This window comes from Salmo salar, chromosome ssa19 (assembly GCF_905237065.1).
Source record: "Salmo salar chromosome ssa19, Ssal_v3.1, whole genome shotgun sequence".
In the NCBI taxonomy this organism is placed as follows: domain Eukaryota; kingdom Metazoa; phylum Chordata; class Actinopteri; order Salmoniformes; family Salmonidae; genus Salmo; species Salmo salar.
This window is the reverse complement of record NC_059460.1, coordinates 41,033,848-41,059,682: the sequence shown is the minus strand read 5'-3', so window position 1 is coordinate 41,059,682 and position 25,835 is coordinate 41,033,848. Positions and strand designations below refer to the sequence as shown.

General features: G+C 43.1%; 1 protein-coding gene and 1 long non-coding RNA gene across 5 annotated transcripts; one reads left to right on the top strand and one right to left on the bottom strand.

The window, feature by feature from the left end:
- Nucleotides 1-685: 685 nt before the first annotated feature.
- Nucleotides 686-25,835, bottom strand: nolc1 (nucleolar and coiled-body phosphoprotein 1). 4 transcript variants are annotated; one of them, XM_014157980.2, is made up of 15 exons: nucleotides 25,673-25,835; nucleotides 25,035-25,093; nucleotides 24,662-24,816; nucleotides 21,631-21,710; nucleotides 20,769-20,883; nucleotides 15,413-15,546; nucleotides 14,664-14,781; nucleotides 13,284-13,397; nucleotides 13,006-13,101; nucleotides 11,423-12,154; nucleotides 6,436-7,182; nucleotides 5,775-6,290; nucleotides 5,247-5,374; nucleotides 3,105-3,185; nucleotides 686-2,194 (listed from the first exon to the last, which is right to left on the bottom strand). In XM_014157980.2, the coding sequence occupies exons 1-15, from the start codon at nucleotides 25,781-25,783 to the stop codon at nucleotides 2,036-2,038; spliced, it is 3,345 nt and encodes a 1,114-aa protein (XP_014013455.2). In that variant the 5' UTR covers nucleotides 25,784-25,835; the 3' UTR covers nucleotides 686-2,035. The 4 variants fall into 4 exon arrangements, with proteins under 4 accessions (XP_014013455.2, XP_014013458.2, XP_014013457.2 ...); XM_014157983.2 differs by having other exon boundaries at nucleotides 3,105-3,165; XM_014157982.2 differs by having other exon boundaries at nucleotides 5,775-6,287.
- On the top strand, nucleotides 18,825-19,652 carry LOC106578813 (uncharacterized). Its single transcript, XR_006760711.1, has 2 exons — nucleotides 18,825-18,963; nucleotides 19,102-19,652. It is a non-coding gene; the product is annotated as an uncharacterized lncRNA (long non-coding RNA).

Here is a 25,835-nt window from a genome sequence, read left to right as displayed (position 1 = left end):
TACTGCTATTTGGAATATTGACTCAGGGTTATATGATTGTAAATGTTCTAATATTTGATTTTGTATTCTCGACTGTTTAACATTCTAGTGCAGTCGGGAGCTAGGAACACGCATTTGGCCGCACCGGTTAGAACATCCAGCTAAACTGTGTATCCAACCAATACACTTTGGGCGGCAGGTAGCCTAGTGGTTAGAGCATTGGACCAAGGTTGCTAGATCGAATCCCCGAGCTGACAAGGTAAAAATCTTTCATTCTGTCCCTGAACAAGGCAGTTAACCCACTGTTCCTTGGCCGTCGTTGAAAATAAGAATTTGTTCTTAACTGACTTGCCTAGTTAAATAAATGTATGCTAAAAAGGGAAGTAATGTTTGCCTCCCTGGGACCTAGTCAAAAGTATGCAAAGGGCTCACTACCTTGTTCCTCTTGAACCAAAGTGCATGAATTGAGTAGGAAACTGCAGTAGAAAAGAGATTCAGTAACTTAGAGGACAACGTTAAGTAAATCAAATGTTAAAAAAAATATGTTTGGCCTTCTGGGTTATTTACATGTTGGTTCTATTTAACATTAAGTTTTTTTGAATGTATTTTTTATTTAATTCCTTTGTCCTCCAGGAGTTGCTGAAACTCCTAAATTAATAAGTCAAAGGAAAATACATCTTTTCAGTGTGGAGGGAGGAAGGAGAGATTGAAACAACTAAGTATTTTATTCAAGTAATAATAATACTCAATAAGAAAATAAGACTAAGGGGGTTTATAGGAATAGAAACAGGAAATTGAAAATTCACAAAGTTAAAACAACTTGGGGTTGGCTGCTAAACCTCAGCAGCCAATGAACCAATAGGCTGGCAGTTTCACTTCAGCAGGAATCAACTTCACATCTGAAAGGGCAGCGTATTCCCTACAGTACACTACTTACAACCAGTAGTGAAAGGGATGCCATTTCAGATGTAACAGTAGGCACAACAGAATTACTTTATTTAGAAACTGAGTTTACCGTTTTCCGTTTCAAAATGTTTTCTTTCAGTATAGCCTACTGAACATGACCCAGGAAGTAATTTTTTTAGACTGCCGCTTGTAATGACAGTTGGATGATCCCTGATACTCCCAGGCTAAAAACTTAAATACTGACATAAAACCTACAAAATCTAAACCGTGACGGCCCTACATGATACTGCAGGAGAAGAAAACGGGTATGTTCCAAACAGACTACATTGCAGTGGTTGAATCCTTATTCAGGCGTGAGATCTGGTAGGCCACTGCAATGTAGTCAGCCTGGAACGCACCCACTACGAAAGATTCACACCATAATAATCATACCAAAGAGAAACTAAAGAACATTTCATTCAACGATCAAACAAACCACAGGTCTGCATGTTCCATACAAAACAGTCATTTTCCCAACACAAATCAAAACGAATAACCCCTTCCCCGCAATGAGTCTGACAATGCAAACTGCAATATACAAGAAACAACAGAATTAACATTTACGACTGAAAAAAAAGAAATCACTGGACAGAAGGTGTAAGATCCAGGCTAACAATAATCACAACAAGCAACAGATTAAGGGGCTGAGAGAAAAAGCAAGCAAGAAATCTAAATTGATATTTAACTGAATTGGTAGCTTACTACTGCCACCTGGTGGCTATGTGTTGTACATGAATCCTTTGAGCCATCCTGAAGGCACAGGGAGACAGTCAAGACACCTCCCCTGCAGCCTTGCCGGTGTCCTAAATGGCACCCTATTTCCTACGTAGTGCACTACATAGCAATAGGGTGCCATTTCAAGGAAAGCTAGTCTCCACTTCTACACCGTCATTCCACCATTAAGAAATGTGCATTTTAAAGGACTGGTTTAACACAGACGCACAAACTAAAAATCACCAGGCAGTTATGAGTGCAGCAGTCTCAGCTCTAGTTCACGATCTTCAGCTCAGTCAGGTTGCAGCTGAGGGGGAGGTCAGACCGTCCTGGTTCTCAGATAGTCCTGGGTCGAGAGGAGGAGAAAGAGGGGTAGTGACAAACAATGACTAGGTTCTCAATCGCTGTCGAACTTGATGGAGTTGACGGACTGGGAGATGGCTCCTCCGCAGTAGCTACCCCTCTTCTTCTTGGTCTTCTCGTGGCGGAAGGACTTTCCCTTGGTGAAGCGGAGCACGTCATTGGCCCTCTGGCCCCAGTCTCCATCCGACCCGCGCTGAGGAAAACAGAGAGACAGTCAGAACCCGTCTAGCCAATAATGACATGATCACATCCCTGGCTGAAGGGTTGACGACTGTCCATTCATAACTACCCTACAGTTTTAGGATCAAGCACTGGAAATTGGTGTGAACGATAAAATATTTTTTTTTACCTAAGGTTGGAATAATACAGTGAAATGATAATGCCCTTTTAGTGTTGTTTGAAAAGATGTCCTGAAATTTCATCCTGTTTTGGTAGGATGGCGTTTGTCATCACAAGGCGTACCGTTAATAGACCAATAAGAAAGACCGTTCCAAAGCTCTGACAATAACTCGTTTTCCCCTCCCAGCTAAATTCGTGATTGGGGGAAAATCGCTCTTTGCTAAGAAGCAGTTTGTGTTTCTTTTTGACCATTTAAAATTTTAACCAATCACAGTAAGGTATTTAAATCAATACCCAGAAATGACTTGTTAGAGATAAAACATTTAAAAAAGGCCCTGCACTTGAGTGAATAAATATCAATGTTTCTACACACAGAACAGTAACGGTGTTTAAATGAAGGACTTAGTACACAGAACAGTAACGGTGTTTAAATGAAGGCCTTAGTACACAGAACAGTAACGGTGTTTAAATGAAGGCCTTAGTACACAGAACAGTAACGGTGTTTAAATGAAGGCCTTAGTACACAGAACAGTAACGGTGTTTAAATGAAGGACTTAGTACACAGAACAGTAACGGTGTTTAAATGAAGGACTTAGTACACAGAACAGTAACGGTGTTTAAATGAAGGACTTAGTACACAGAGCCGTAATGTGTGTTCTAGTAAGATGTGTTAAAGGAAATAATTATACAAGTTGCAACAATCACGTTTGAGCTGGCCCCACTTTAATTTCTATAGTACACAGCGAGGGGAGGGTAGTTCTCACCTTGGCGTCGAAGGAGTTGTCAGCCAGTCGGTTATCCACATCAATTTCCTCCTCTCTTATTCTACGAAAAGGTACATTGATCTTTAGGAGGGACAGATGGGTCAAACAGGGAATTTAGGAGTCAAGTTTAGTCCATATTTGACACAATGCGCCACAATGACACAGACCAGTTAGTTCCACAATGCACCTCAGTTCTGTATAGACCCCAATAAACACATCTACCTGACACGTATACAGTGCCTCTGGAAAGTATTCAGACCCCTTGACTTGTTACGTTACAGCCTTATTCTAAAATGGATTAAAATGTGTACCGGTACAGAGTCAATGTGGAGACTATATACAGGGTGTTACGGTACAGAGTCAATGTGGAGGCTATATACAGGGGGTACCGGTACAGAGTCAATGTGGAGGCTATATACAGGGTGTTACGGTACAGAGTCAATGTGGAGGCTATATACAGGGTGTTACGGTACAGAGTCAATGTGGAGACTATATACAGGGTGTTACGGTACAGAGTCAATGTGGAGACTATATACAGGGTGTTACGGTACAGAGTCAATGTGGAGACTATATACAGGGTGTTACGGTACAGAGTCAATATACAGGGTGTTACGGTACAGAGTCAATGTGGAGACTATATACAGGGGGTACCGACTGTGTGGTCTACAGCTTATCATGTGATACAAAACTTTGAGACTTCCTTAGATATCGTGGACCAGCTGTTTACATAAATGCATAGGCCCCTGCCCCGTGTCTTACCAGAGGCTGCTGTTCTGTCCTGCCGATAGCGTCTATAACCCGCCAGCTGTATGTTCTTAATGTCGTCGATCAGCCACGACTCGGTGAAATATAAGATATTACAGTTTTTAATGTCCCGTTGGTAGGATAGTGTAAGAATATTTTGAAGATAAACACAACGCAGAGGACCTAAGGCCTAGATTTAATGATCAATGGAACGTTTTTTTTTTCTGTAATAGGAAATTATTGATCACTGGGTCAGATACATGGCAGGAATTTGTCCAGGGATCAAGCCTGAAATAGGATACTTGTTATTTGGCCATTGGCCCAGTTTTATTGCAAGGAATTCTAATGGGTCACTCAGGCTAGGGCTGGGTTATAAACTATATCCTGTTCCTTTGTTCTGTGGAGAGAATCACTGAGGACAGGGGAGCATGAACATCTACCTCCCCGCATGATTTGTTCTCTTTGAATAAACCTATTTACCTCCCTCTGATTTGCTTTGGGGTCTGTGTTACTGAATAATAACATCAACTGCTAACAATAGTCTTGAGCGGAGCTCATCCATTTTGTTATCCAATGATTGCACGTTAGCTAAAAAGACTGATGGTAGAGGGGGATTACTCAAGGCACCCCGACCTACGTTCCCGATATCTCAGTCTCTTCTTCGTGAGAAGGACAGGGATTAGGCCCATGTCGGGTGTCTGAAGCAAATTCTTCGTCTGACTCATTTAAGAAAAATAATCTTCATCCAGTACGAGGTGAGTAATCGATGTCCTGATATCTAGAAGCTCTTTTCCGTCATAAGAGACAGAAACATTACGTACAAAATAAGTTACAAATAACGCTTAAACACAATAGCACAATTGGTTAGGAGCCTGTAAAATGGCAGCCATCTCCTTCAGCGCCATCTGTCAGCACACAGCCAAGACAACGCAGGAGTGGTCAAGCATATCTCTGGATAAACCTGAAAATAGCTGCGCAGCAAGGCTCCCATCCAACCTGACAGAGCTTGATAGGATCTGCAGAGAAAAATACTTATGTATAATTTGTTTTTAATTTCTTTATCTAAATGAGCAAATATGTCCAAACCTGTTTTTGCTTTATCGTTATGAGGTAGATTGACGAGGGAAAAACCCAGTTTAAATCAATTTTAGAATAGGGCTGTAATGTAACAAAATGTGGAAGTAGTCAAGGGGTCTGAATACTTTCCGAAGGCACTGTATATGCCAGAAAAGTTTCTCTGTGGTACAGAAATGCAACATCTATTTCTGTATACTAATAGTCTGACACCGTGTTAAAGTTGATTTACCATATACAACAAATACTCTGAACCAAACCAACAAATGATAAGTATTAAATAGTTATACAAGCCAAGCGCCTGCTAGTCTCTTCTGTTCTCACCTTCTTAGAGACTTTAGGGAACGTCTGTGGTGTTGTTGTTGTTGCTGCCTTCTTATTTTTAGGTGTCGTTAATTCTTCCTCATCCTCTGAGGCTTCTCCATCCCTTTTTCTCTTACCGTTTACAGTGCCTGTGGAGGGAGAGAAGAGGGATAATGAGAAAATATCCTTCTTGTCAATCTATCTGGTTATAAGAATTTAAACTAACCCAATAACCAATTTAAAAAAGGGCAATACAACTATAAAACAATGGAAACAATTCAAATAAGGATGACTTTAAGTAATTGAATTGTAGCGTGATAATTAGCCTTGCTACAAAACATGGGCCATTTTTCCTTCTCTTGGTGAATGGCTCCAATATGTAGGCCATTAAGATAGTACAACTGTATTGTGTTGAGTGCTAAGGCTTATGAGGCATTTAAAAGCTATAATTGTCAAGAATCAAATGGGTAAAGATCATGAATTTAAAATGACCATTGAACAGTTCCCCAGGTTCCAGACTGTACCTTTTTAGTGGCGTTCAACACTCACCGTTAGCGATGGGAGTGGTGACTGCTGCTGGTGCTTTCACCGCCGCCTCTTCTTCTTCAGAAGAAGAAGAAGAGTCATCTGATGAGCTGCTGGCCTCCTTGGTTTTAGGTCTGGCTGCTGGGGTGGTCTTGGGGGTGGCAGCAGGGGTGGTTTTAGGTCTGGCTGCTGGGGTGGTCTTGGGGGTGGCAGCAGGGGTGGTTTTAGGTCTGGCTGCTGGGGTGGTCTTGGGGGTGGCAGTGGGTTTCACAGCCTTTTTACTGGCCTCTTCCTCAGAGCTACTCTCCTCGGAAGAGGAAGACTCGGCAGCCTTGGTTGGTTTTGTTGCCTTGACTGCAGAGGTGGTTGCTTTGGGTGTAGCTGGCTTTCCATTGGTCAGAGCAGGCTTAGCGGGCGTCGTCTTGGCGGTCTCTGTCTCCACCTCCGAGTCGGAACTGTCGGAAGAGTCTGAGCTGCTTTCGGCTGCCTTTTTAGCTGAGGCTGGGGTTTCAGCCTTCACTGCTGCTGGTTTGGGCGCTGCTGCAAGGTTCAAAGTTCAATTTAGTTGTCATATGTATAAAAACACAATGGAATGCTTAAATCACAAGCGAACTCAAAATATGAAAAAGAGACAACAAAAAATAAGCCTACACAAGTATGAGAGAGAATGTGTGAATCTTCTTACCCTCTTCATCACTGGAGTCATCTGAAGAGCTGCTGTCCTCCTTGGCTTTAGGTCTGGCTGCTGCGTTGGTCTTGGGGGTGGCAGCGGGTTTCACAGCCTTTTTACTGGCCTCTTCTTCCTCAGAGCTACTCTCCTCGGACGATGACGACTCTGCAGCTTTAGCCGGCGTCTTGACGGCAGGACGCTTGGCTGCAGGTTTTGTGGTGGTCTTCTTGGCAGCAGCAGCCTGGTCCTCCGAGTCCGAGCTGTCTGAATCGGAGCTGCTCTCGGCTGCTGCCTTGGCTGGGGCTGATTTAGTCACCACTGGGGTGGCTGGTTTAGAGGCTGATTTAGTCACCACTGGGGTGGCTGGTTTAGAGGTAGCCTTGTTAGCTATGGCCTCATCCTCATCTGAGCTAGAGTCGGAGTCTGAACTGCTCTCGGCTGCTTTAGTAACCAGGATGGCTGGTTTGGAAGCTGATTTAGGAACAGAGGATGTGGTAGCCTTCTTAGCTGGGGGTTCGTCATCTTCAGAAGAAGAGTCGGAGTCCGAGCTGCTCTCCGCTGCAGCTGCTTTAGTAACCGGAGTGGCTGGTTTGGAGGCTGGTTTAGCAACAGAGGCTGGGGTAGCCTTCTTAGCTGAGGGTTCGTCATCTTCAGAAGAAGATTCTGAATCCGAGCTGTTTTCTGTAGCAGCCTTGGCTGGGGCCTTGGGGGCAGCTGCAGCAGGTTTAGCTGGTGTCTCGTCCTCAGAACTGCTGTCAGAGTCTACAGGACACAGGTGCGAACAATACAGCATTTTAAATGGTATATTCAGTTAAATAATGTGAGTTTGTTTGACAGTCTAAGCCAAGACATAAATTCTAATCCCCCACTCCCTAGTGCTATGTAACACTTAACTGTGTTTTTTCTGTGGACAAGGGGGGAAAATATTTAATCCGAAAAAATTATTCAGCGCCCAACAAAGAGCAGAAAAATATTTCTTAACAAGACAGCTTTATCTGGTGTCAGACTGAAATGTATTCAACTGGTGCAGACTGAGAACAGAAGCAAAACTGAGGACAGGGACATCTATAACCTCCCAGCATATCTATGATTTGTCCTTTCAAATAAATACATTTTTTCTCCCCCTGATTTGCTTTGGTGTCTCTGTTATTGAATAATAACATCAACTGCTAACACCGGTTAGTTGAGGTAATATGTACATGTAGGTAAAGTTAGTGACTATGCATAGATTATAAAACAGAGTAGCAGCAGTGTAAAAGAGGGCATTGGAAAGCCCTTTGATTAGCTGTTGTGGAGTCTTATGGCTTTGGAGTAGAAGCTGTTTAGAAGCCTTTTCGCCCTCGACTTGGTGCTCCGGTACCGCTTGCAATGCGGTAACAGAGAGAACAGTCTATGACTAGGGTGGCTGGAGTCTGACAATTTAGGGCCTTCCTCTGACACCACCTGGTATAGAGGTCCTGGATGGCAGGAAGCTTGGCCCAAGTGATGTACTGGGCCGTACGCACTACGCTCAGTAATGCCTTGCGGTCGGATGCCGAGCAGTTTCCATATCAGGCAGTGATGCAACAAGTCAGGATGCTCTTGATGGTGCAGCTGTAGAACTTGTTGAGGATCTGAGGACCCATGCCAAATCTTTTCAGTTTCCTGAGGGGGAATAGGCTTTGTTGTGCCCTATTCACTACTATCTTGGTGTGCTTGGACCATCTTAGTTTGTTGGTGATGTGGACGCCAAGGAACTTGAAGTTCTCAACCTGCTCCACTACAGCCCCGTCGATGAGAATGGGGGCGTTCTCGGCCCTCCTTTTCCTGTAGTCCACAATCTCCTTTGTCTTGATCACGTTGAGGAAGATGTTGTCCTGGCACCACATGACCAGGTCTCAGACCTCCCTATAGGCTGTCTCATCGTTGATCAGGCCTACTACTGTTGTGTCATCGGCAAACTTGGTGTTGGAGTCGTGCCTGGCCATGCAGTCATGAGTGAACAGGGAGTACAGGAGGGGACTGAGCACGTACCCCTGAGGGGCCCCCGTGTTGAGGATCAGCGTGGCAGATGTGTTGTTCCCTACCCTTGCCTCCTGGGGGCGGCCCGTCAGGAAGTCCAGGACCCAGTTGCAGGGGCAGGTGTTAAGTCCTGGGGTCCTAAGCTTAGTAATGAGCTTTGAGGGCACTATGGTGTTTAACACTGAGCTGTAGTCAATGAATAGCACTCTCACATAGGTGTTCCTTTTGTCCACGTGTGAAAGGGCAGTGTGGAGTGCAATAGAGATGAAACCTGTGGATCTGTTGGGGCGGTATGCAAATTGGAGTGGGTCTAGGGTTTCTGGGATAATGGTGTTGATGTGAGCCATTACCAGCCCTTCAAAGCACTTCATGGCTACAGATGTGAGCGCTACGGGTCGGTAGTCATTTAGGCAGGTTAACTTCGTGTTCTTGGGCACAGGGACTATGGTGGTCTGCTTGAAACATGTTGGTATTACAGACTAGAGGTCGACTGATTACGATTTTTCAACGCCGATACCGATTATTGGAGGACGAAAACAAAACCTATGCCGATTAATTGGCCGATTTTAATATATATATATATATATATATATTTGTAATAATGACAATTACAACAATATTGAATGAACAATAAACACTTTTAACTTAACACATCAATAAAATCAATTTAGTCTCAAATTAATAATGAAACATGTTCAATTTGGTTTAAATAATGCAAAAACAAAGTGTTGGAGAAGAAAGTAAAAGTGCAGTATGTGCCATGTAAAAAAGCTAACGTTTAAGTCCCTTGCTCAGAACATGAGAACATATGAAAGCTGGTGGTTCCTTTTAACACGAGTCTTCAATATTCCCAGGTAAGAAGTTTTAGATTTTAGTTATTATAGGACTATTTCTCTCTATACCATTGGTATTTCATACACCTGTGACTATTGGATGTTCTAATAGGTACTTTAGTATTGCCAGCCTAATCTCGGGAGTTCATGGGCTTGAAGTCATAAACAGTGCAATGCTTGAAGCACAGCAAAGAGCTGCTGGCAAATTCACGAAAGTGCTGTTTGAATGAATGCTTACGGGCCTGCTGCTGCCTACCACCGCTCAGTCAGACTGCTCTATCAAATCATAGACTTAATTATAACATAACACACAGAAATACGAGCCTTAGGTCATTAATATGGCCAAATCCGGAAACTATCATTTCGAAAACAAAACGTTTATTCTTTCTGTGAAATACGGAACCGTTCCGTATTTTATCTAACGGGTGGCATCCATAAGTCTAAATATTGCTGTTACATTGCACAACCTTCAATGTCACGTCATAATTATGTAAAAATCTGGCAAATTAATTACGGTCTTTGTTAGGAAGAAATGGTGTTCGCAACGAGCCAAACTGCTGCATATACCCTGACTCTGCTTGCACAGAACGCAAGAGAAGTGACTCAATTTCCCGAGTTAAAAGAAATTCATGGTAGCAGGCAATATTAACTAAATATGCAGGTTTAAAAATATATACTTGTGTATTGATTTTAAGAAAGGCATTAATGTTTATGGTTAGGTACACATTGGTGCAACGACAATGCTTTTTTCGAATGCACTTGTTAAATCACCTGTTTGGCGAAGTACGCTGTGATTCAATGAGAAATTAACAGGCACTGCATCGATTATATGCAACGCAGGACAAGCTAGATAAACTAGTAATATCAACCATGTGTTGTTAGCTAGTGATTATGTTAAGATTGTTTATTATAAGATAAGTTCAATGCTAGCTAGCAACTTACCTTGGCTCCTTGCTGCACTCGCATAACAGGTAGTCAGCCTGCCACGAAGTCTCCTCGTGGAGTGCAATGTAATCGGCCATAATCGGTGTCCAAAAATGCCGATTAACCATTATGAAAACTTGAAATCGGCCCTAATTCAAATCGGCCATTCCGATGAATCGATCGACCTCTTGCCAGTTGGTCAACGCATGCTCAGAGTCCACGTCCTGGTAATCTGTCTGACCCGGCGGACTTGTGAATGTTGACTTGTTTAAAGGTCTTACATCGGCTACGGAGAGCGTGATCACAGTCATCCGAAACAGCTGGTACTCTCATGCATGTTTCAGTGTTACTTGCCTCAAAGCGAGCATAGAAGTTATTTAGCTCGTCTGGTAGGCTTGTGTCACTGGGCAGCTCTTGGCTGTGCTTCCCTCTAGTCTGTAATAGTTTGCAAGCCCTGCCACGTCCGACGACCATCGGAGCCGGTATAGTACGAACCGATCCTAGTCCTGTAATGAAGCTTCCCTGTGTGATGGTTCGTCATTCTTAAAAATGTACGTACGGTCACTGTGGGGACGAGGTCCTCGATGCACTTATTGATGAAGCCAATGACTGATGTGGTGTACTCCTCAATGCCATTGGAGGAATCCCAGAACATATTCCAGTCTGTGCTAGCAAAACAGTCCTGTAGCTTAGCATCTGCGTCATCTGACCACTTCCTTATTGAACCATTCACTTGTGCTTCCTGCTTTAATTGTTGCTTGTAAGCCGGAATCAGGAGGATAGAACTATGGTCAAATTTGCCACATGGAGGGCGAGGGAGAGCTTTGTATATGTCTCTGTAAAGGTGGTCTTCAGTTTTTTTTCCCTCTGGTTGCACATATAACATGCTAATAGAAATGAGGTAAAACAGATTTCAGTTTCCCTGCCTTAAAGTCCACGGCCACTAGGTGCGCCACCTCAGGATGAGTGTTTGCCGGTTTGCTTATGGCCACAGAGGGGTCCAACCGGCGAGAAAGTCGCAATTTACTGGATTGTTTAACGTTTTTGGTAACATAACCCGTGTATAATAGTAAAAAAGTAAATTTGTCTCTAACCCGAGTCACAGATCTGTTTGATCTGTTTGTGGCCTCTTGCCAACTCATTCACTGTGACAGATGAATTGGCAAGACTGCACAAACAGATCTGGGACGCATTGTAAAATGACTCAGTCCATCTTACAGCCTATTGTATTAAATCTGTCTTACCAGAGCTGGAAGGGTCTGATTTCTTGGCTGGGGTCACCTTGGCTGGGGTCACCTTGGCTGGGGTCACCTTGGCTGCTGGCTTTTTAGCCTCTTCCTCATCTTCTGAGCTTGAGTCAGAGTCCGAGGAGGATTCAGCAGCCTTGCCTCGGGTCACGGTAGGAGTCGCCTTAGCTGGTGCTACTTTCACTGTCCCCTCTTCGTCATCCTCGGAGCTCGAGGAAGAGGAGCCGTCTTCCACCACCTTCACAGTAGCCTTGGCCCCCGCTACAGTCACAGTCTTGGCCCCCTGCTCCTTTACCTCTGCCACCGTTACTGCTGCTGTGGCTGGCGCTACTTTCACAGTCTTCGAACCCTCCTCCTCCTCCGAGCTGGAGTCTGAGGAAGAGTCTTCCTTGGCAGGGGTAACCGTTATTTTGACAGCTGTGGACTTAACCCTTATTACTACTGGCTTCTTAGCCTCTTCTTCATCCTCAGAGCTGGAGTCGGAGTCTTCTGCCGGGGTAGCCTTAGCCGGGGTAGCCTTAGCCGGGGTAGCCTTAGCCGGGGTAGCCTTAGCCGGGGTAGCCTTAGCCGGGGTAGCCTTAGCCGGGGTAGCCTTAGCCGGGGTAGCCTTAGCCGGGGTAGCCTTAGCCGGGGTAGCCTTAGCCGGGGTAGCCTTAGCCGGGGTAGCCTTAGCCGGGGTAGCCTTTGCTGCTGGCTTCTTTGCTGCTTCTTCTTCTTCAGAGCTGGAGTCTAAGAGGAACAAGAGAATCAATGAAACTGTTCAGTTCCACTTTAAAATCAAAACACCTCAACTCAGGTAAAAAACAGTTGGAATAGTGGCTCGTCATTTTAAAAAAAGGACCGGTTGCGCAATATATTTCCACAAATCTAGTAGTATCACTCATGTTAGCATGTGGCTAGCTATAGCTATCATCAGCCAACAACAGAGTTTTAACCAGTTTGGTTATAGACGTTCAATGTCTACTATGCTGGTAAAGGTAGATCTTGTTTTCACAGTAAAAGAAATGTGCTGAACTGCTAGTAAGTGAAGTGTTTCACGGCTGCTAGTGGTTAGCTAGTAAAGGTAATCCAGCAGCAGTGGAAAAGATGCTATGTTAAAAGGCTGCGTGTTTGCGTAAGTGATAAAATAATGTTTTAGCTGATAGAGAATAAAGAAATCACAGGATATGGTCAAACGATAAGTTGGTTTTATTCAGAGTGCCAAAATATGTTGTTGTTAAAACAATAGACCTCAGGATGTGGGTCTTCACCGTTTTGTGTGGACAGTGGCTTCCCTCCTGCTAGTGTAGTGGTCCTCTCTTTACGTCACTTTTCCCAACCCGACTTCTATCAAATTCATATAAAATATACATTTCTACCGAAATACGAAGGTATAGTGATCTATCATATTGGGACTTTTAGTTTGAAGGATGTAAACAAATCAGAACGTTGAACAGCAACCTAATTCTTCAATTTTCCCTTTCACCTGTCTGAAGATATACAACGTGTCGTGTTTACCATTGCTCTAGTCTAGAACCTTAAGAACCAAGATCTACAACAGATATAATCTATTGCCTTTAAAAGCTAGGTCCAGAACCTACCTGTGCTCTCAGAGCTGGACTCTGCCTTCTTAGCAGCTGCAGAAGCTTTGGGTGTCACAGTCTTGGCCGGGGTGGTTTTGACTGGGACTGCTTTAGCTGAGGAGAATAACAAGGCGTCAGATACCGAGATAGCACTCAGGGACGGTTTCCCCAGACTGATGTAGCTGGTCTTGGACTACAAAACACTTCATTTGAGTTTAGTCTTAAAATAACCTATGTCCAGGAAACCGGCACCTAAGTAGCGGTATCACTTGGGAAAATAAACAGTAGTTTGTTACTTGGCACTTTCTTCTTCTTCTCCTCCTCCTCATCATCACTGCTGTCTGAGGAACTACTGTCCTTAGCAGCAGGGGTCTTAGCTGCAGCAGAGGGTGGGACAGCCCTGTAAGCACCTACAGACACAGAGACAGACAGACAGACAGACAGACAGACAAAGGGGCATCAGCCTCTACTAATCACATTGAATTCTAAATTGACCCTCAGACACTCCTGTAGATATGAGGACTGGATAGGTGGAAGCAATATGGCCAAGAATCCAATCAGCACATCAGATTACCTAAACCTATCAGATCTATATACCGTAATTTCCGGACTATTGAGCGCACCTGAATATAAGCCGCACCCATTGAATTTAAAAAAAAGTATTATTTTGAACATAAATAAGCCGCACGTTTATAAGCCGCAGGTGCCTACCGGTACATTGAAACAAATGAACTTTACACAGGCTTTAACGAAACACGGCTTGTAACAAAAATAAATAGGCTTTAACGAAACATGGCTTGTAACAAAAATAAATAGGCTTTAACGAAACAGCTTGTAAAAAAAATAAATAGGCTTTAACGAAACACGGCTTGTAACAAAAATAAATAGGCTTTAACGAAACACGGCTTGTAACAAAAATAAATAGGCTTTAACGAAACACGGCTTGTAACAAAAATAAATAGGCTTTAACGAAACACGGCTTGTAACAAAAAATAAATAGGCTTTAACGAAACACGGCTTGTAACAAAAAATAAATAGGCTTTAACGAAACACGGCTTGTAACAAAAAATAAATAGGCTTTAACGAAACACAGCTTGTAACAAAAATAAATAGGCTTTAACGAAACACGGCTTGTAACAAAAATAAATAGGCTTTAACGAAACACGGCTTGTAACAAAAACATTTTTATTTGCAGTAAACAGTAGCCTACCAAGAAAGTCATTGGTCACCATCTTCCTCCTCATGTGCACTGAAACCACTGAAGTCATCTCCTTCGGTGTCGGAGTTGAATAGCCTCAGAATTGCTTCATCCGATATTGGATCGTTTTCATTGTCGCTCTCGTCACTGTTTGACCTTAACCCGTTCGGCAATTTCATTGGCCTAATGAAAGCTTCATGCCGCCAAAAAACTGAGCACGTCAGAGAATGTGTTTTTTTGGAGGAGAAAAAAATTGAAAGCGGGAAAAATCCATATATTAGCCGCGTCATTGTTTAAGCCGCGAGGTTTAAAGCGTGGGAAAAAAGTTGCGGCTTATAGTCCGGAATTTACGGTAGGTGGTTATGGGATCACTCCCCTCAGAGTTAACACAGGCATAGATAAGATGCTAATATACCCAGAAACACCTGGTAAGGTATTATGATGAACATACGCCTGGTGTACTACTAGACAACCACACCTGATTTTGTCTTGTTGCTGGGAGAGGCCTCCTCTTCATCTGACGAAGAGTCGTCACTGCTGGACTCGGCGGCCTTAGCTGGAGGGGTCTTGACGAGGCCATGGGGTTTCACCGGGGTCTGTTGGGACAGACAGTCAGTCTAGGAGGTAAAGGCATCACTAACTACATTGTAGACACAGTCTGAAGATATAGCTGCTGTTCATGTGGTTTTAATTATCCTCGAGGACGTGCTAAGACAAGACATTTTAAAAATCCCACCAAATATGAAGAGTGCCTTGGTATTGTTGTTCTAATGTGTACATTGTAGATTTTTCATGAAGATGTGTAATGGCTTAGTTTTACAGTTGACTGAGTCTTTTCATTTCTCCCCCCCCCCCCCCAAAAAAAACACATTTACTCCACAATATATAGCCAATGTTCCTTCTTCCATTCCTGCATCGTATGACCGTGGCACACAAGACTGGTTTGTCAGATCAAGAAGATACTGTACCACGCCTAGGAAGGGAGACTGTCACTGACAACACAGCTCCCATGGTAACGTGGACGCCTGTCCTGTGAGTCCTGGGCACATATTTACAAATAGTCTCAGAATGGGACTACTGATTTAGGATCAGGCCCCTTCTGTCAACCGACCTTTAGTCGTTACGATCTAAAAGGCAAAACTGATCCTAGATCAGCTCTCCTCCACTGAGAGGCTTTTTGAATACACCCCCGGTGAGAGGTTGTGTGTTGTGGATCAGTTTCAGTACCTTAGTGGGCGCCTCGTCTTCACTGGAGCTGTCCTCACTACTGCTGCTGCTCGCAGTCTTCTTCTGAGCTGCTGCCTTAGGGGTCACGGCTGCAGCCTTTCCTACCTTAGGGGTCGCGGCAGGAGCCTTTCGTTCTACAGAGCAAGAAGGACAGTCAGCAAGACGCCACACAAGAAGAACAGTCAGCAAGACGCCACACAAGAAGGACAGTCAGCAAGACGCCACACAAGAAGGACAGTCAGCAAGACGCCACACAAGAAGGACAGTCAGCAAGACGCCACACAAGAAGGACAGTCAGCAAGACGCCACACAAGAAGGACAGTCAGCAAGACGCCACACAAGAAGGACAGTCAGCAAGACGCCACACAAGAAGGACAGTCAGCAAGACGCCACACAAGAAGGACAGTCAGCAAGACGCCACACAAGAAGAACAGTCAGCAAGACGCCACACAAGAAGGACAGTCAGCAAGACGCCACACAAGAAGGACAGTCAGCAAGACGCCACACAAGAAGGACAGTCAGCAAGACGCCACACAAGAAGAACAGTCAGCAAGACGCCACACAAGAAGAACAGTCAGCAAGACGCCACACAAGGAGGACAGTCAGCAAGACGCCACACAAGAAGGACAGTCAGCAAGACGCCACACAAAACAAGTAACATCCAAGAAGCAACTACACAATGAGGGAAACCAAGCTTATACAAATGAATCCTACAGACGAAGAACCATATATGTGACATTTAAAAAAAAAAAGAGATATACATGAAAAATCGTTATTGGACACCCTTTTTCTATAGTGAACCGGTTTCACAAGCTTTCCACACGCTAATTAACAATATTTTTAAATTTAAAGATAGGCTCTCGTGGAATAACCGTTTATGTGCACCACTCAGAATGGACGGACAAGCGCACAACTTTTCTGTTGCTGATGAAAATCGCCGAAATGTGGGAAAGAAACGTAAAACTAAACTAAAAGAATGGAAAGACAGGCAAAGGAAGATCTTACGGGATGCGGGAAAACCCTATACAAATCGTAAGGGTCGAGAAAAAACTGGGAAAAGCTGTCCAAAAGAGGTATGTGGAAGAACCGTATATCAAACAATCTAGCTAGCTAGCTATTGAGTACAGTAACTAACATGTATGTTCTGGGTTGTCTAATTTGTAACTATAGAGAAAACATATTAGCTAAAGTTCGTTGGCTACTAACTTATACATTATCGTTACAAATGTTATTGCTAGATTATAGAAGAAACATAGCTAGCTACTTTTTGTCCATCCACCGGATGATTCGACATGGCTACAGTAGCTAGCTAGTTATATGTAACGTTACACTGTATCCTGCAGGGAAGAGCGTGTTCCACTACGTGCAGAAAGGATTGTGGAAAGTTGACTGATGAGCGCAAGCTGCATCTGTTCAACACTTTCTACACTGTCCCATACGAGAAACAACAAGCGTTGATTCTCTCCGGCTTAGAACAGGTTAGAAATAGGACAAAACTCCTATTATTATTATAATAGCTATATTGAACACTTGCATAGTTTAACTTTGACAGTAATGATACGTACATTAACGTTAACTCTAAAAGTGCAGTGTTACACAATGGTGCAACACAAACTCATTCTGTGTATAGGTTGGGAGTGTGTGAAAGATGGAGGTCCTGATCAAGCAATACCCTGAATGTGCTACAGTATATTAAATTCTGAATTTATCATTGTCAATTTTTATTGCAGCATGAGGTGAAACGGAGACGTAAACCTGAGGATACAAAGGAGAACAAACGACGGAAACAAACCTTCAAATACCATGTACAGCAAGCAGGCCAGAGATTGAATGTGTGCAAGGTCACTTTCATGTCTGTGTTCCAGCTAACCAACAGCCGTCTTCAGGCAAGTGAAAATATGAATTAATGTCTATATGAATATCAATTACAAACATATTGTATTCTTTGTACTCGTTTTTTAGAACCTGCTAATTGAAATGTAATTGTTTTGGTCAGGTTGTTCAGGAAAAGTTAGGAGTTCAAGCTGAGGCAGGTGAGGTTGCAGGGTCTCCAGATCAGGCTACTGAGGCTAGGTCTCCTTTAGAAGATGGAAGAGTGAAGCATAGCAATAGGTAATGCGCTATGGATTCCAGCCTGGATTATTTCACTATAGCAGTGCTCTAAACAATCTTCTAAACATTAACATAGAGTATCGAATGGATGAATAGCGAATTCTGAAACAAAAATATAAAAATGTTTATTACTTTTAAACAAAATGATGGTAATTAAGCTGTCCAACTACAACCTGAGCATTGAGGACAGTGCCGATTACCTTCCCCCTCCCACCGGACGGCACTGGCCTAATTCTCGCCGCCCTACAGGACCCCCCGGCCACAAACGGCAATGGCGTGACCGGGATTTGTACCCCGGTTATAGCGACACAGTTGCACTCTAAGGCAGGTCCCTAGACCATTGAGAGAATACAAGTTCAACAACATCTTGTTGTCTCCTTACAGGCCACATCGGATACATGCTACAGTGAAAGAGGGCATCAAGGAGCACATTTTATCTTTCCCAAGAACCCAGAACCACTACTCTCGGATGAAGGGGGATGTACACAGAGAATACCTCAGCCCTGATCTGAATTTGTTGCGAATGTACCGACTCTACAAAGAGAAGAATACCACATCATCTGCAAAATTCTGGGTTTATAGGGACATTTTCAAACAGCAGTCTCAATTTCGGCCAACCCAGGAGTGACACCTGTGGCAAATGTGACGCATTCTTCACTAAGATGTCAGCAGCAACATCTGAAGAGGAGAAGAGGAAGATTGCAGTTGAAAGTGAGTTGCACCATCGAAAAGCCGAAAAGGCCTACACACAGCTTCAAAGTGACACTGAGTGGGCTAAAGCCAATGCTGACTGCCATGTCATTTCTGTGGATCTACAGGGGGTGATGTACACCCCTAATCTGACCCACTCCAATGTCTACTACCAGCGGCAGCTGTCAAATTTTAACCTTTGCATCCAGGAACTTGGAAAAGAAGATCCTGCATACATGTGTGTTTGGCATGAGGGGATTGCACACCGAGGTTCCATTGAGGTAGCAAGCTGCATATTGAAGTGGGTGAAGACAAAATTCACGCCACTCCCCAAACCAGAGGTGCGCAAGTTGATCATCTTCAGTGACAGATGCTGTGGGCAGAATAACAACTGGCGGATGCTCATCTCTATGGGTTACTTTACCCAAGTTGAACAGAAGTTCATGGTCTCTGGTCATTCTTTTCTTCCTTGTGATCGATCTTTTGCCACCATTGAGAAGAGGCGCAAGGTGTCAGTCCTTCATACACCTGATGATGTTTCAAAGATGATACTTGAAGCACAACCAGCAAAACCATTCAAGGTGATGAGGATGCAATGTGAAGTCTTCAGGCACCTTCCAGATTCTGTCCTCAAGCGACCAGCTGGACTACAGATCACCTCAGTGAGGTGGTTAAAAGTCACAGGTATTGGGAAAGGAATCGATCGCAAACATTGGCTCATTCTAAGATCCGATGACAGTATATCACAGGTATTGCACAGAGAATAGTTTACTAACATTCATCATCAACATGCAACATGTTGTTCTAACAATAAAATATCCTAGTGCTTGACTGTGAAAGTTGTTTATTGATGTCAGGAACTTAAAATGTTTCTGTTGTAATTTCAGTTGAGGATCCTTGGAATCTGTACGCCAGACAGAGCCACAGTCTATTTGAGGGATGGAAATCGTGGCTGATCTCCAAACCAAAACAAGGAGCTACACCTCAACCTCCCTATTTTGCAAGCCACTACCCTAGAGCATATGAGAGTCCTCTGCCCATCAAAAAAAAACAAGTACCAAGATCTGATGACCATGCTCAACTACTTGCCAGCTGCTGCACGCTCTTTTTATAAATCACTGCAGAGTGAATAATTTGATGTTAAACCAAGCTACATAATTAACCGTTTTTTCTGTGAGTTTATGATCCCCTGAACCTGTATAGTATGTTGAATCTGAATACATTTCAGAAAACATGTCACCCCTATTGTAGGAATTTTCTATGTGAATCAATTTGTGTATGATTTCAACCAGCACAATATATTGAATTAATTTAATTTTAAGATGTTGTTCCTAGTGTAGAAAATGTTATGTACAATGTGTTCTGTTGAGAATGATTTTGTGTGTGATCATTTGAACCTTTTTTAAATCTGAATTAATTAAAAACAAACAAGTCATCACATACAGTATGTGAGTATTCATTTGATCTTGATTCCCTTTTGTTATTCATTACAATACACAGTACGTCTCTCTGTCACCACATTTAGCATCAACTCTAAGCAGTTAATACTTATTTACTGCTGTCACCTCAGTACAGGACATTTCTTGCCTTTAGCATGGGTTTAACGCAATTCAAAACTTGCTGATCATAGTGTTAAACGCAAAGAGAATGGGTTTCTGAACGTTTTGTAATATTGACCTTAGGGACCTGCATATTGGCACATGACATTGATCCATATTTGATATGTAGAAGTTGTGCTTCTTTTGATTGAATTCTATTTTTGTAGTTATTCTATGGTATGTTCACATTGAGGGCTTCATTTTAAATGAGACTAAGATTTCATGACTCAACTTTTAAGAAAAGTCATCAGTGCTAAAGTTGATAGACCACCTTTAAATGAACCTCCATTAAATGAATTAACTACATATTGCATTTAAGTTATTTACAGGAAGGGCATCTGCACTTGAAAGTACTTAAAACATCATATCAGGTGTTAAAAAAGGACATCTTACAAGTGTCATGCAAAATGTCACATATACTGTTCTTCCACAAACTGAAATCATCACTGGAGATATACTGTTCTTCCACATTCTAAAAATTAAAACGGCAATAAAAAAGTATTTTTGAAATAACAAAAAATATCAATTGTTGTTGGAAGATATGAGTATGGTGAATTATTTGTCAACCATAAAACACCTAATGTGGTACACACAATTAATAATATAAAAATAACTGATTATCTTAAAATGGAAAAATTGTCACATATGGTTCTTCGTCTGTAGTATTCAAATATGGGATCATGTGTGCATGGTCGTAAAGCGATTGTCTTGGTCAGGTCTCCGTCTAAAGACATTCCATGTCTCAAGGGACTTCATGGTTGAACACAGGTTAAATGTAGAAACGTTTGAGGTCATACGCACATGCTTAAAAAAACATGGGTGCTGGGCTAAAGACACTAGAAAGTAATCTGACGGAGATCCTTCTGGATCAAAACGTTGTCAGTAAAGGTGGCAAATGGGAACATATTCAGTGTGCGGGCCTTCCTGTTCATTCCAGAAGGTTAAAATGTACTTACTAGCTGCAGGAGCTTTGGCCTCATCTTCAGATGACTCACTGCTGGAGCTGGAGTCCTTTTTCCTGACTGCTGACACCACAGGGGTCTTCACTGGGGCTTTGGCTGCTGCAGGTTTCTGTTAGCAGAGAAGAGGAACAGATTTAAAAGAACAGACCTACCCCACACCTTCTTTATAACATAACCAACGTCTCAACAGCAAGATGCCTTCATCAGGACATGCAGAATCTTCACCAAGTCCCCCACATTGCTCTGTTAGAGCCTATGGTCAGCCATTATAGCAAATCAACAACATTGATATTTTATTTTATTAGGATCCCCATTAGCTGACAACAATGGCGACAGCTAATCTTACTGGGGTTCTACACATAACGAAAAAGACAGACAATAGACGTTTACAGTTTACATACATTTAAAAACATTAACATGTAGATTATGTGTGTATCTATCAGTTCCACATACGTCAGTACATACACACAACCAGTAGGTCACATGTCAGTACATACACACAACCAGTAGGTCACATGTCAGTACATACACACAACCAGTAGGTCACATGTCAGTACATACACACAACCAGTAGGTCACATGTCAGTACATACACACAACCAGTAGGTCACATGTCAGTACATACACACAACCAGTAGGTCACATGGGGGGGAAGAGGCGTTATGCCGTGATGTGTTGCTTTTATAAACCAGGTTTGCTGTTCACTACATAAGATGGAAGGGAGGTCCATGCACTCATGGCTCTGTATAACACTGTACGTTCCCTTGAATTTGTTCTGGACCTGACCATAGATCATATGGTTAGGGATTTTAACATAATAAAACAGAAGATGAATTGTAAAACATAGCTCATGTACCTTTGCTACAGCCTCCTCCTCGTCACTGGAATCATCACTGCTGCTGGAATCTGATTTAGCAGGGCGTGGAGCCTTGGCTGCTAACAAAAACACATCAAGAAACCGTTAAAGGTACAATCAGCAAAATGACGTTGCCACGAGCAACACCGCAGATATTGAGACTTTGCTCTAACAGCACCTGTGCACGAGTTCACTTCACAACGTTGTAGCCAGGGTACCAAAACAGCAGAGAAGTTGAGCTTCCCGCTTCAACTCTCTTTGTGGATGCGAAAATCTACCCAATATGCTGTTTACATATCTCCGAATCCACCTTTTCGTGATAGCAGAAGGTAGCCCTATTTGCTAAAATACCAAGTACATATTATGCCAAAAACAGCTCAAATAAGCAAAGAGAAACGACAGTCCATCATTAATTTAAGACATGAAGGCCAGTCAATCCGGAAAATGTCAAGAACTTTGAACGTTTCTTCGAGTGCAGATGCAAAAACCATCAAGTACTATGATGAAACTGGCTCTCATGAGGACCGCCACAGGAAAGGAAAAAACAGAGTTATCTCTGCTGCAGACGATAAATTCACTAGAGTTACCAGCCTCAGAAATTGCAGCCCAAATAAATGCTTCAGAGTTCAAATCACAGACATCTCAACAGCCACTGTTCAGAGGAGAAGGCGTGAATCGGGACTTCATGGTCGAACTGCTGCAAAGACACGGCTCAGAAGAAGTAAAGGGGAGAGAGGGGGATACCTAGTCAGTTGTACAACAATGTACTCAACTGAAATGTTCTTGCTCAGGTATTACACTATAGGGCCAACCTGGACCATAACGTTCTGGCTCAGATATTACACTATAGGACCAACCTGGACCATAACGTTCTGGCTCAGATATTACACTATAGGACCAACCTGGACCATAACGTTCTGGCTCAGATATTACACTATAGGGCCAACCTGGACCATAACGTTCTGGCTCAGATATTACACTATAGGACCAACCTGGACCATAACGTTCTGGCTCAGATATTACACTATAGGGCCAACCTGGACCATAACGTTCTGGCTCAGATATTACACTATAGGACCAAACCGGACCATAACGTTCTGGCTCAGATATTACACTATAGGACCAAACCGGACCATAACGTTCTGGCTCGGGTATTACACTATAGGACCAAACCGGACCATAACGTTCTGGCTCGGGTATTACACTATAGGACCAACCTGGACCATAACGTTCTGGCTCAGATATTACACTATAGGACCAAACCGGACCATAACGTTCTGGCTCAGATATTACACTATAGGACCAAACCGGACCATAACGTTCTGGCTCGGGTATTACACTATAGGACCAACCTGGACCATAATGTGCTGGCTCAGATATTACACTATAGGACCAACCTGGACCATAACGTTCTGGCTCAGATATTACACTATAGGACCAACCTGGACCATAACGTTCTGGCTCAGATATTACACTATAGGACCAACCTGGACCATAACGTTCTGGCTCAGATATTACACTATAGGACCAACCTGGACCATAACGTGCTGGCTCAGATATTACACTATAGGACCAACCTGGACCATAACGTTCTGGCTCAGGTATTACACTATAGGACCAACCTGGACCATAACGTGCTGGCTCAGATATTACACTATAGGACCAACCTGGACCATAACGTTCTGGCTCAGATATTACACTATAGGACCAACCTGGACCATAACGTTCTGGCTCAGATATTACACTATAGGACCAAACCGGACCATAACGTTCTGGCTCAGATATTACACTATAGGACCAACCTGGACCATAATGTGCTGGCTCAGATATTACACTATAGGACCAACCTGGACCATAACGTTCTGGCTCAGATATTACACTATAGGACCAAACCGGACCATAATGTGCTGGCTCAGATATTACACTATAGGGCTAAACCAGACCATAATGTGCTGGCTCAGATATTACACTATAGGACCAAACCGGACCATAATGTGCTGGCTCAGATATTACACTATAGGGCTAAACCGGACCATAATGTGCTGGCTCAGATATTACACTATAGGGCTAAACCGGACCATAATGTGCTGGCTCAGATATTACACTATAGGACCAAACCGGACCATAATGTGCTGGCTCAGATATTACACTATAGGGCTAAACCGGACCATAATGTGCTGGCTCAGATATTACACTATAGGGCTAAACCGGACCATAATGTGCTGGCTCAGATATTACACTATAGGGCTAAACCGGACCATAATGTGCTGGCTCAGATATTACACTATAGGACCAAACCAGACCATAATGTGCTGGCTCAGATATTACACTATAGGGCTAAACCGGACCATAATGTGCTGGCTCAGATATTACACTATAGGGCTAAACCGGACCATAATGTGCTGGCTCAGATATTACACTATAGGGCTAAACCGGACCATAATGTGCTGGCTCAGATATTACACTATAGGGCTAAACCGGACCATAATGTGCTGGCTCAGATATTACACTATAGGGCTAAACCGGACCATAATGTGCTGGCTCAGATATTACACTATAGGGCTAAACCGGACCATAATGTGCTGGCTCAGATATTACACTATAGGGCTAAACCGGACCATAATGTGCTGGCTCAGATATTACACTATAGGGCTAAACCGGACCATAATGTGCTGGCTCAGATATTACACTATAGGGCTAAACCGGACCATAATGTGCTGGCTCAGATATTACACTATAGGGCTAAACCGGACCATAATGTGCTGGCTCAGATATTACACTATAGGGCTAAACCGGACCATAATGTGCTGGCTCGGGTATTCTCTCTTGCATTGTCCTTTCCATCATTGTTCCAGGCCAAGCCAGTATAACTCAATTCAGCAGTGTGGCTCAGTTGGTAGAGCATGGTGCTTGCAAAGCCAAGGGTTCGATTACCGCTGGGGCTACCCATACAAAAATGTATGCACACACTACTGTTGCTTTTGAAGTCTCTGCTAAATGGCATATATTAAAAGGACAGATGAGTGCGTACCTGTGGGTGCAGCCTTGGCAGCTACCGCAGCTTCCTCATCATCACTGCTTGACTCCTCACTGGAGCTCTCTGCAGTCTTTGCCTTCTTAGCAGACGGACTGTCACTGTTTTCTGGACCGATGGGCAGCGCCTTGCGTTTCTTAGCTTCGGGAGACCTGAGAAAGGAATGGCAAACAGAGCAGTGAGAGGCATTCAAAAATAATTTTAAGAAAATGTTAACTGTTGGTATGTGCACTTAATGGTTTATCCCCACAGTCATAGACAAGGGCTCTGGGAAGATGAGGTTGGATTGAAAATATACACGTCAAGTCATTCTCGCCAACCACGTTGTTGGGTGACAATACATTCAAGTTACTGACAAGCGTGTACTTACTTTACCCAGAAGTTAAAGATGTCAAGAAGACCAGCAGTTTCTTTTTCATCCTGGGGTGGCTGTTGCAAAGGAAGAATCATTCACATCAGCCATTTTATTCTCTTTGCAGGTTTATAGCCATCATGAGATATTACATGTAACAATTTTTTTCTCCGAACAATGTTTTACCTACAAACAAGTACATGAAACACATATTGAAGAGTATTATTTGAACGAGTAAAGTTTTTGATTATGTATCAATGTTCCAACAGCAATAACCATTTCCCAATAAACAAGAATATGCCTGACATGTTAATCTAGTTAGCTAGTTAGTTATAGGGTACACACACGGTATTTCTTAGCCTGCTGGCTAGCCAGACAGACATTTTATTCAAATCGTTCAACGTTTAACTTGCTAAGCTATCTAGTTGATGGCAGTTGAAGAAGCAAAACATCCTACAAGTTGAATATGTAACCTAACATATTTAATGGGTATTCTAATAAAAATAAAATATAATTATTGGTGGGTTGGAGTCACACGTGTTCTCTCGGCACGGCGTGTACCTCCTGCGTATCCAGGCTAACTCACCTAGCTAGCCGAGCAGTACACCACAACATTGTCAACAGCTACTAAACGGAATAGGGAATATGTCACTTACCACTTTAGCTTGTTTGATGAAGTGTTGGGCAGCCTTGGTAAACTTGTTCTCCAGTAGAAATGAATATACATGTTTGTAAAGATCACTCGGCACGGAACTTTGCTCCGCCATTTTCACCAGAGGCTCGTGTGGAAGAAAATCGCCGAAATCGCATGCGCGGCGA

Coding starts and splice junctions, on each gene's coding strand:
- nolc1 (XM_014157980.2), bottom strand. CDS start 25,783: ATGGCGGAGCAAAGTTCCGTGCCGAGTGATCTTTACAAACATGTATAT. Junction 20,884..21,630: donor AGGAGGAGGCTGTAGCAAAG/GTACATGAGCTA, acceptor CTCTGCTAACAG/AAACCTGCAGCAGCCAAAGC. Junction 13,398..14,663: donor CAGCAACAAGACAAAATCAG/GTGTGGTTGTCT, acceptor CTGTGTCTGTAG/GTGCTTACAGGGCTGTCCCA.